The following is a 12,366-nucleotide window of genomic DNA, read 5'->3' on the forward strand; positions in this document are numbered from 1 at the left end:
AAATGTCTCTTTCAAAGAAAGTATCGTCCAAAAAAAGGTCCACATCTGAATTATGATACTTATCATTGTTCTAGTCCATTTACGTGGCAAAATCTTCAGAGGCCATTGTGAAATGCTTACCACTACAGTCATGCCGGCTTCTGGACTTTACGAGGCTGAGGGCAGGACGTGGGATGACACCAATTGTCAATCCGCTGTTGTGCATTTTCAGCCAAATCCTCCATCTAATAAAAGCCACTGAGTGTTCGGCCATCCGTCAGAATTGATATTTGGTTAGAGATTTTTAAAAATACTGAAGCATGTCCTCCAAGACAATTTAATGTTATTTTTAAGGTTTCCTTAAATCATTAACTTGTATGTTCATTTTCATACAATATGCTATAACAGCTGGACTGTTTATGGGGCTTGACTATACATTGTCATTACGTACCAGAAGTAGAAGTAAGCTGAGTTACCTGCCGGCTGCCATTAGGCAGTTATGCTCATTATTGCAGCTTAGTGGATTCTAAAATATAATGTGTACGTATAAAATACGGAAGCGCTATAGAAGCGCAATGATGTAATGCAATGAATGGCAATGCATTAGCAGGGCGGATCCAGAATGAGAACGTGTTTCTGGTGGTGCTGGTACATAATGAGCCCTACATGGCCAATAAAGACAATTCTGATTCTGATTACATAACAAACACGGTTAAATTATTCATCTTACACGACTCAGTCTTTGGATCTGTCCTATATGTTCTATATATTTTCATGCAAAGCCTTATTGACAAAGACCACAGGGGGAGACTCCAACATGGGAAACACCATCCTGAGTTCAGGGCAATCCAAAGATCCTTTTGGTTCATTGATTTGCGATTGACTAAGAAGCTATTAGGAAACCGAGCCTTCGTCGGTTTCTAAAGAACAGAGGCTTGCGCTGAGACAAAAGCCTTTGTCAGGATCACAGCGCTCACTCTGCAGTCTGTAGAGACGTCAGGCTGCTTTATGACAGACAGGTCAGCGGGGGCCGGGCAACGGGCTGAAGAAAAACTACACAAGCAGAAACACACAATGAGTCACGAACACCAATAGTTTTAAGTGTGCTCAAGTGCATGTGCTCAAATGTTTAGAAATGCAAGCAAATTTGAAGACAGCACACACATACTGCAATCAACCCCCTGATGTGAGACCCATGACCTCTGCATAGGGACCCTGGTGAGAGTTTGTAGGTCGATCACTGCACCTGTCAATGGAATGAACATCTAAGGACTTTGGCGGGTGGAGAAAAGATGGACTGACAGTGCTGAAACAAGCAGTACACAAAACGAGGATTCAGGCTTCAAATGTAATGCTGATGCATGATCATTTAATTTCACTGGATATTTTTCTATAAACTCATAACTTGTATTATTTAACTGCTGCAGAGTTATTTCACGTGTTGAATGGATGCTTTCATACTTTTCTTTTCCCTCGTGGAAACTTCTCATCAAAGGAATACATTGTGACTGACTGTGTTGAAGCAAATGTCCGTAAGATAAGAAAATACATAAAAGTCAAGACAAACTCTAAAGATCTTTCCACTGGCACAGTGAGACCCTTTTGAAAACATTTTAAAACTTCATATCAGTGAAACTTTTCTCCTTTCGTTTGAAGCTTCCCACACATTCATATGTTCAGATGCTGGTAGTCGTGATACTATACTTCCTCCTTTATTTGTGTACAGGATGGTGTAAGCCCTCATGTGTTATAAATCTCTACAAATTACCCTCTTACTGTACGTACAATGTCTTATCAGACGACATGCTGTACACACCACCATGCCGTCATTTTACTGTGCCAGGACATCTGTCCTGCTTTTGAGTCTTTGGATAAGAGTGATGCCTACGTCAGAGTAGGGGTGAAGCCAGGCCTCTGGCCTCACGTCTCATGGCAGTTACTCCCAAATCTCAAGACTCATCTTTGTCACTTGAGGCTTCTGCACGCTGTGTACCGACAGTGTTCTCTGTTCGTCCCGTATCACACTGTTCGGGAGATGGCCAGGAAAACCTCGCTCGCAGTGTGTCGAGTGGAGGCCTATCGGGCGGTACTTGAACTCTGCAAGCTTGCACCTGGTTGGGAGGATGTAACATGTTGTTGACGTTGTGAAGAAAACATTGTGTGTGAGTACGCTTTGAATGTAAAGCACTCCAATGCACCATGTGACTCTGTGGGGTTGTTTTCGTTTTCACTCAGGACACTAACAACGGTCTCCTGAGTGAAACCTCTGTGTTGGCTTTGTCTAAAGAGTACGCGGCGTTTCACTCACAATTTTTAACTTCTCAACCGGGACAGCCCCAAATAACAGGGTGAATGGATGGTTCAGATTACCAGAGGGAAGGTTACGGTTAAGGCGTTATGGTTAAACTCTCATTAAAGTCACCGATGGTAGAAGTAGAAGTTATGGACAGGTATCAGTACAACTCCACAGTAGCACACACACATTGAAAATAGCACATTGCATGTCCCTGCCCCTTTCCACTCCCCTCACCTCCCACCTTCCCCTCCTCTCTTCAAGCCCTCCCTCACTCTCTGTCTCTCTCCCCCTCTTGAATTAAGTCCATTATTACTGCCTGCTCTCCCTCTGAGCACTTCTCCTTTGCTCAGCTTCTGTGACAACGGTGTGTGTGTGTGTGTGCGTGCGTGCGTGCATGTGTGTGCGTGTGAACTCGTCTCGTGTGTGTGTTAAGAAGAGTTTTATGTGTGTGCACAGGGGCTGTGTGCTTTTCTAAGTGGAGTGCAGCCGTTCATCAGTGGAGCTGACTGCAGAGAGGGGGATACTCTGATCTCACTGCGCAGCTTTTTAATTCGCACACCGGCTGCTTTTTGGACTTTTTTAAGACCCGCTGGACTTTTTGCACCAAAGCGGGACTCTGCCGCTGCTCTCTTTCTGCCCTCCAGGCACCGTTCCCATCACTGGAATTACTGAAGCTTTTACCCCGCTGCGGTCTGAAAAACAACTAAATCTATTGATCATTTCAAAATAGTTCTTTTCAACATTATTATTCATCGGCCGTTCCGAGGACTTTCAAATTTCGGGATTCAGCCCCACATCCTTTTGCATTCTTATTGAATCGATGCATCACTCATTTGAGAGCTCGTAGGTGTGTATTTAGCGATCCACTGTGATAGTATATAATCCGGTTTGTCTCATATGGATGTGTTTTTCATAAGGCAATGGAAAGATTATTAGATCAAACACAGAGAAGCAGTGCAGTAACCGTCCGAGGCATGTTTGGCTGATCCTGACTCGGGATCTTCTGAGCTTTCCTTGGAAATTAAATTCTCCTGGAAACTGATGGACAGGTGAGTTGATATTAACTTTTCCAGTCAAGAACGTTCATGATCACTGTTTACTTTTAATCATCATCCAAATTATGATTCAGATAATAAATGCGTCACAAGGAAGATTTGGGGATTTCTGGCATTACCACACTGTAATAGATTTACTGGTCTTGATTTTATTAGCTACATACTTGCGTCATTTGTGGTCAAGTGCAGCTCTAGTGATAGCGATCCATTTCAAATCCAAATATCTCTTAATGATCTCCTGACATGTGGACTTCGTACTCAGGTTTGAAAGTGAGTTGTCTTCTCTCAGAGAAGCCTTCTGGAAAAGCTCCAGTAAGGAGACGTCTGGATCTGCTTCTGGATCCAACACGGCCAAATGGTACCAGCTCCCAGCAGGGGGCCACTGCCTTAGCGGCTCTTTCGTCGTCTCTTTTTTTTTTTTCAGAACTTCTTTGATGGGAGCTTTTCAGCATTCTTGTGACCCGCAGGGAGGCAGTTCTTCTGTGGCCAATTCAGGCTGTGCGAGCTTAATTGATTAAAACAAACATATTGAAAGGATATCAAAAGTGAGAGATATGATGTTTAATGATACATCAACAATGAGTGCGAGAGCTTGGGTTTGGTAGCGTGCACTTGCATTTTAGGCAGCTATCAACGGGTTCACAAGCTAGGAAACTTTCCATTAATGGTCACCGGGCCAAGTGGCTCGGCCCCAGCAACCGACATAGAGAAGTAACCTCCCTGCCTCTTTCATTCACCCCGTGTCCTGTAGAACTGTGCAGCTCACAAGCCCCCAGTCTCGCTTTCCTTCTCTCGCTTTGTTTTTTTTTCAGTTCTAATCCCATAAAGAACACGAATCACTTTTGACTTATAGCTGCTTTTTCTTTGACGGTTGTGTGTGTGTGAAAACTTGCATTTGCTCCTGTAACAAGGTTAGTCCCAAGACCCTCCACTGAAAACAACGCTGTACTTCTATAATCCATAGTGCACGGAAGACTTTTCATGTGACTGAGCTTTTTTCACCATAAAGGCTTGTTCTATAACGTTATCAAGCTTTTCTCAGCTCTGAAACCAAATGAATTAGTGCTTTTATAAACTTGTTTTTCAAAGTCTGCAGTGTGTTGTCCTGCAGCCAAGCCGCCCGGCATCACCTGCTCATCCTCTCTCACATCTCTCTGCACATATTGAGGGGTCTGGCTTTCATGTGTTATCGTTTTTCATTTCTCAAGGATTATTTTTAACAGCCAAGGTTGGAATGCAGCGAGTTCGGATGTCCAACCTTCACTGCACTCGTACTTTTATTTAATCCTCGTGAAGAAAACGCATTTATGCGCACATGCTGATCACAACCAACCATTTGTTCATCTGTCAACTTTGGGGTTTTCTCAACTTTATCCCAAAAATAAAACTTGTAACATTGGGGTAAATGGTCGACCTTGTGTGATTCAAATCTAAAATGATCCCCAGATGGGAGGTTAGTCTTGAAAATGTGATTAATACGCAGCTTGCACGCAGATCACTACTGCTGTGGGCAAAATAGTATAAGAGCAAAATAATAACTTTGGAATGGATAATGTGCATACAGTTCCTATGCATGTCAAATAGGATTTAAAATTACTTTTCAATTTAACTGTAGTGAGTGGAATAACAACTTTTTAGAGAAAATGTTAACACTTTCACGGTAGAAGTTGAAAAGAACTCGACCTGTTTCCCACTGCTCCCCTTTATCTGCTCCTTTTACATGTCAAACCTCCACTCATCTGTGTGTTTAAAAGATCATTTAGCAGGGACAAATCCTCAATTAAGGCAGGAAGTGTACACAAGGAAATGAACAGATCTGTTATTTCAGGGATTCACACCACGATTCAACAAATGAAGAACGAATAACAATCACAGGCACTTCACACGTTTCCATGTATAGTCTTTTAGGCATTTTGTCTCCATAATTTGCTTTAATCCCCCTGCCCTTCCCACCCCCCCCCACCCCTCCAGCCTCCCCGCCCCCCACGCCCCTCTCCATCAGACAAACTGGTGCAAAAGCCACGAGCAACCTGCTGTTTCAGTAATTTTGTTCTGTAAAGAGCCCCCCCCTCCTCCTCACCCTCTCCCCTCACACTCATTCTTCCTCTTCCTCCCTCCGTCCATCCCTCCTTCCTTTCATTTCTCCTTCGCAGGGAGGCTTAGACTTGTTGGTAACAGGCCAGGGAAACTCTTTTCTCCCTGCAGGCGAAAACAATTGGCTCCTTTCTGTACACCACCTCTCGCCTCGTTCATTTCTCCTCCCTCCCTCCCTTGGATTCTCTTTTTCCGTGGGACAGGGCCGTAGGGGTGTGACGTCTGTATATTGCTCCGTCCCTTCTACGTTTATCGTCTACCTCTGGCCTCCCCCATCTCTTGTTTATTCTGTCTCGCAGTCTTCTCCGCTCCCCTAGAAAAGGACACTTCCTTATCAGCTTCCTAAAATTCCTAAATGACTCCCTCCTCTCACACTCACTGTTTCTTGCGTTTTTTATCCACAATTCATCTTCCTTTTTTGACTTTTCTTTTGCCAATCGTGTCTTCCTTCCTAACATCACCTTTCCCATCCCATTTTGTGCTTGTCTTACTATCCCACATCACTCCTTTTACCCCAGTTTCTCCTTCACTTCACCTCTCTCCACTTTTCCCTCCTCTTTCTACCAAACACCCTTCATATTGATCATATTGCTCCTTGCCTCCAACAATACGTCCTTTCTCCGTCACTAACAGCTTGTTGAGCGATGGTGGCGCACTGGGAACCGCAAGGTTGGCAGTTTAAATCCCCATGTCAAAGTGTCCCTGAGCAAGACATGCAACCCCTAATTGCTCCCCAGGAAAAATGTAAACCACGGGTTAAAATGCAATGTAAGTTGCTTTGGATAAAATGCTAAATGGCCTGCAATGTTCCCGTCTCTTCTCTCCTTTTGTATCTCCCTCTGTCGGTTACTCTCTATTAGCCCCTCGGTGTCTATTCCTCTCTTCATCTCTTGCTCTGTAGCCGGTGATGGTGAAGGGCTACATGTCAAACTGCTGATAAACATTCATTACCTTGTGTTGTACTGTAGGCCTGCTCTTTAACCTGCATCTGAAAAGCCCGTCTCACCCTGGAGTCTCACCCTGGCTGCTTTGTCTCTTTGCCTCTGTCTATTTAGGCTTTTCTTTAACAGGATGGCTTCCCCCCCCCCCCTTTATTTTTAATCCACTCCCTCTTGGCACGCGGCTCCATGTCTATTGAAGCTGAAGAATGCAAGTGTCAGTGGGCCCAATGGCTTTTTTTTTTTATTAAGATGCATTATGTAGCATGCAAGTTTTTGTATTTGTGTGTGTGTGTGTGAGTGTTTGTGTTTGTGTTGGCTGATCTAAAGTGCTGAGAAGCAGGGGTTTGCATAAAAGTATGTATGTTCCTGGAATATAATTGTGTGTGTGCCCGCTCAAGGCTTTGTGATGATACAAGGATGTGTACGAGACAATAAGGGTCTCTTAAACTCATAATAGCAGTATTGGAAGAAACACATGATGCGACACACACTCACACAGCTCGGAGAGACTGGGAGGAACAATGGGACCGTCGTCCGTTCCTTTTATAGCAACCCACGGGAGGGAAAGGGCCTCAACGCTGCCCCTGTCACTCCCAAGACCTGTGACGTAAACGCTCCGTGTGCGTGTTTCTGTTTGTGTGTCACCGAGCTGCAGCTGACGAAAGCGCTGACGTCCCTCTCCTTGAAATACTGCGGCGTCTTTGCAGCAACGTGCGAACCGTGAGACTCTCTCTCTCACACACACACACACACACACACAGAGTCACAGTCTTTATTCTGCCGCAGACACAAATATTCTGCAACGCACCTGATTTCAGCAGAGCAAAACTATAAAAGTCACCCAGGAAATTCACACCTGCCTCTATGTGCAGTGCTGAAACATACGGCTGTGTGTACATTTGTCCGTGTGTGTGTGTGTGTGTGTTTGTGCATGTGTGTGCAGGTTACGTGGGAGTTGATGCTCCTGCTCAGCTCCGGCCTGTTGTGTCGTGGCCTGGGAGCCGTGAGTTTATGAGAGCTCTCCTGTCTTCACGCTTCAATAGCTCCATTATTCATTATTCACTCCGTGAGTGTACTTTGGTGTGTATGTGTGTGTGTGTGTATGTGCCATTTGTGTGCCTACTGCATCTTTTTTTGTATTTCAGTATGCACATGTGTGCTTGAAAAGAATCACCGCAGCTTTCAGAAGTATTCACACCAGATATTTGAACAAATGAAAAGCATAAGATGAACGAGGTCGATGACGTGAGTCAAAGCCGTACTTCACCCATCCTCATCCTCACCAGGATGTCCATCAAACCTCTCTACTAATCATGAAAATAATATATATATATATATATTGTGATAAATCTTTGTTCTTATGCTACCGAAGTTCAACACATATGTGACTCCAAGGCTTGAAAAGAGGTTCTTGGGGCCAAAGGGCCCGTTTTTTCAAACACAGGCTCCTTTAAATGATTTCGAAGAATTCATGAACCATATGAAGAAAGTTAATGACTGTTCTTCTGTCCCTGGTATTGGCCCAATCACTAACAGATCAGATCCAGTTGTTGGGAGGAGAATTAGAAAGAAGAAAGAATGAAAGGGAACGAGGGGGGGGGAAGCAGAACGTCTGCCTGTTCCTGACTCAGTGCCAACTGTGAGGTGTAATATAATAAAGGAGACTGTTTCTACTGAAAGGCTTTATTGTCACGGCCGACCGCAGGGTCCAAAGTACTGCAAGAGAGGCGTGTGAGAGTGTGTGTCTGTCCAGTGTACACTTTGACTACACAGCATTCATATACGTGTAAGCTTACAAACCAGTGACCTCATTCCCGCCCCAGCTGTGGTAGAGCTGTGGTTTAACACACTCGCGAGCAAAGAACAAAGTTATTGGGGCTTTTTCCTGCGAAACAATATCAAATCTGCCACTCCAAATGTGACTCCCGTTCTCAAATGACTTCATTTTTCTGTACTCCGTGATAATGCTAAATTGACACAAAATCCCAATAGACTGAAACAGAGAAAGTGCACATTAAAGGAGCCGTGTGTAGAGAGCATTATAAAAGCCAACAGTTTGAGGCTTTGAATAAATTATAATGAATTGTATCTACTAGTGCGTAATTCAATACTGACTCAATATTGACTGTAATCCTATTTTCCTGAGGGACACAACTTTATTATCTGGATTTTCTCACAAGCAACAGTGGACTCTTGGTTGGCTCATCATGTCCTCGGCAATGAAGAGATCTCATCTGGGGACATGGTCTGCCAGTGTGGAGACAGAGAGAGCGAGGGACAAAGAGAAAGAAAGGGACTTTGAGCTGGCAGTGCCACAGACAGGACACTCACACACACACACTCACACACACACACACAGAGTCCTAATTATCATGGTCAGCGTGTGTATTTTGGATACTGTCCCTGGGTCTCTTTGTAATGTGAAGAGATTATAGTGGTGTTGCCATAATGGAGGCTGGCGTTAACACAGCCTGGGGAGGGCATACATCTGACTGACTAAATATACCTTGGATGCCAATGCTTGTGTGTGAGTGTGTTTGTGTGAGTATGTGTGCAGGGGCATCCCTGGCACATGCAAACAAATGCTGGTACTTTCCAATTCTAAATCCTCTCCCTTTCTGTCTCTATTTTTAGGTCTCTGTGCCCATGTGTGACGTTTTTGTCTCGTCTTGGAGGTGAGAGGGAACTTGGTCGTCCTTCACAAGTTGAGCAGTAAATCGGCTTCGAGGGACTCCTTTGGAAGCAAGGAGGGTGTTATAAAGATTACGCTGAATATTAAGATCTTGAAAGGAAGCCAAGGAGAGCCGTGCTTCAGCAAACGCCAAGACAGAGAATCTGTTTTGGAATTATAGTGGCGAGCTCATACTGAGGAACTGAGCCCAAACCAAGGAAGGTGGACTGCTTACAAAGAAGAGGACTTTTAGCTCTAAATCAGAACCAAACCAACAAAATAACTACCAACATTTTACATTAAAGCTGACAGGAATCTAGGCTGAATACTACCACCAGGTCACTTTGCATACCTCACCTTTAAGTTGACTTTAAGAAAAGAGCTTGCTCTGAGCGAGCCGAGATGATGACCATGATGATGATGACGGTAGCCATGATGGTCACCTGCAGCTCTCTCTTCCTGCTGGGTCTTGCCACGGCCCATACTTCCTCCGGCACCTCTACATCTTCATCCTCCTCCTCGGCTGCTTCCTCCTCGCCACGCATGAAGCTCTCATACAAAGGTAAGATGCAAGGTTTTGAGAAGGAAAGAAGGGGAATTTCTTGTGTACTTTGGAGTTCATGTCTACGGCACATAATCTATACGTTTGTTTTGCATGCAGTACGTGCACAGACACACACACTTTTTCATGCATCACCCAGCTTCCACAATATCCCTTTTTAAACGGTCAACTGTCAACAGTCTTAAACAGCAGCAAGCTGTAATTTGCGGTTAGTGTGATTAACAGCAACACAAAGGCGAACGCACACACACACACACACACACACACACACACACACACAGCTTAAACACAGTGGTGGGGTTTGAGTTTCATCTCGAGCATTGTGAGTTAGAAGAAGGCAACTCGAAGCCCAGCACAACCACACAAACCAGGGACATGTTCCATCACTCAGAGCTGGCACTTACAGCCTGAACCGGCCAACAGCGTGACGCCCGCTGAGGGCCGTCTGACACATGCGCTCCCTTCACTTTAGGCGGACAGTACCATGTAGGGCACGGGATGGAAAGTGGAATGTCTTTGATTTAATAGACGCACAAAGGGCTGAAGGAGAGCTTGACAGCCTTGCGTATCGCTGAAATGTGTGTGTAGATCAAATTGAGCTGCTAGGGGTCTAACGTCTGACCGGTGGTTTTGCTGTGAGGCCTTTTGTGAGGAGCTGAGGAAACGGTGAGGGATCATTGTGTGTCTTCTCTGGGACTCAGGTTATTATCATCATATTGGGGCTGGATAATAGCATCTTTGCTAAAAAACAGAGACAAAACAAGAGCGGTAGGCCTGCAGTCCCTGATGTCATCCTCCCAACTGCTGGGTGGGGTTTGAGTCCTAATAAAATCAGAACAAGGGCAGACTAATAAAGCCATTTTAAGGTCTAAGCAGAGCGTAGGCCAGCAGGGCAGGACGCAGTCCTTTTATTTCTTCTTTCTTTTCCATGACTTTGGTTAACTATTATAGCTTAAAGTAAAACATATAAGCTGCATTTTCCTCGGCACTGTTTCCCCCAGAGTCTGTTCGTGGAAGCTTGGAAAAAGCAAGGAAAGTCACTTTTTCCATAGAAAGCAATAGTCTCATTACTGTCAGAGGTTTGTCCTGCTGGTTCATAAGTCACTGGACCAGCCCAGTTAAAATCCACCATCTAATCTGAAGACTGATGATTTGAGGTTGTTTTGGTATTGCAACTTCGCTCACGACATCTTTATCTTCAGGACACTGTTAATTGTTACTTGTAACTTTATTGAGGACTTAATAAGCAATGAATGAGTAAACGGATAATGGCGGTAAATACGTTTTCCCTTCTGACAACACACACATTTTGTTGCTGACTCACATTTAATCAACAAATTGAAGATACAACATCAACAGCCCGGAGATGATACATTTTACAATAGTGACTAGAATCTTGCAAAGGTTTCTCAGGTCTAATCAAAGGTTTCTATGTCTGTACCTACTGTACCGATTGTCCTGTCTACCTGTGCGGTGGCTAGAGTTGCAGCAGTTCCACGGGGTGCGGCGGTTCGAGTTGGAGCGCTCGTGCTGCTTCAGCGCTCTGCTGTTGGATGAAGAGCGAGGCCGCCTCTTCGTCGGGGCAAAGAACTTCCTGCTGTCGCTCTCGTTGGACAACATCGCCAAGCAGGAGCACAAGGTCGGTCAGCACCAAACTCCGTCACACACAACATTAAGTCGGCCAAGTCGGAACTTGTTAAAAAATATGAAAGTAGGGAATGAAATACCTTTTAACTCTGTTTTATTCCACATTGTGTTAGTGGACTACAATATGTTAATAACTGACATGAGCTTCTCTTGGTGTGTCTCCAAAACACAGCAGTCATAACTTTGCTTCTGCTCTGTGCTTCATTAGTTACCATATGTGCCTCTTATCATTGGATCATATTTATGACTTTAGTTCGTGTTAACAACAAACTACAGAGAGGAGATTACACGGACATTGGATGGAAATCATGAAGTGTTTTTACCACCACTGCCATTATGTCTGATTTCTAAGAATAATTTGTTACTCTTTGCTAAGCCAAATGTGCTTCATGGGTTTGTTTTCAAAGGCACAGAGGAAAGAGAAATATTGTGGGCACTGTGGACGCTTCTTACAAATAGGCTCCTTTGAAACTGACAGAATCATATTTCTTGCACATGTGTGATCAGTTAAATGAGCGGCTTTAAGTCAAACAATAGAAGAAAGATCGACGTGGGATTGATAGAGGAAGGTAGAAAGGAGCTGGAATGAGATGAAAAGACAGAATTCATACCAAAAAAACCTCATTGTGATTGATGTCTAACTGACATCAGTTTATTGAAACCTTTGCCTTTGGAGTATGTAGTCATAGCCTCTTGAATACACATGAGCACACACATACATGAACACTAAAATGTACACACTACCAATACAATTAGCGCACTTAAATGCATAAAGGACCATAGATACAAACACAGCCCACTACAAACATCTGCTCACAGCTGTGTGGAATAAATTACACGTATGTCCCTGCTGCGTTGGATGTGAAGCCCGTGTTGGGTCGGGATTTATGGGTGGGTTTGATTTATGACCTGGCTGTGATTGGTAACCATATTGAAGCTGTTTTTCAATGTGGTCGGGTCATCCTTCTTTACATGAGAGGGGAGAGTCAGGAGGTGTCTTATTATTATGCTCAGGGGCATATTAGTCATTAAGAGGGAACAAAGGCGTGTTGTTTTTACTGTTTGAAATTGTAAGATTTGATATATTTCATCAAAATGTACTTCTAACACCCACATAATGA

The 12,366-nt window shown here is 44.1% G+C and overlaps 1 protein-coding gene across 3 annotated transcripts in view; it reads left to right on the forward strand.

The window, feature by feature from the left end:
- The window catches only part of sema3b (sema domain, immunoglobulin domain (Ig), short basic domain, secreted, (semaphorin) 3B), a 52,374-nt gene that overhangs the window by 24,376 nt on the left and 15,632 nt on the right, over positions 1-12,366 (forward strand). For 2 of the 3 annotated variants that reach the window (XM_062563720.1, XM_037478498.2), the window contains 2 exons: positions 9,000-9,598; positions 11,080-11,237. In XM_062563720.1, the coding sequence (XP_062419704.1) occupies positions 9,439-9,598; positions 11,080-11,237 (318 nt within the window). In that variant the 5' untranslated portion in view covers positions 9,000-9,438. Of the gene's footprint in view, positions 1-2,595; positions 3,325-8,999; positions 9,599-11,079; positions 11,238-12,366 lie in introns of those variants that run through there. The other variant, XM_037478497.2, reaches the window with a different exon arrangement.

Source organism: Pungitius pungitius, chromosome 1 (assembly GCF_949316345.1).
Source record: "Pungitius pungitius chromosome 1, fPunPun2.1, whole genome shotgun sequence".
NCBI lineage: Eukaryota > Metazoa > Chordata > Actinopteri > Perciformes > Gasterosteidae > Pungitius > Pungitius pungitius.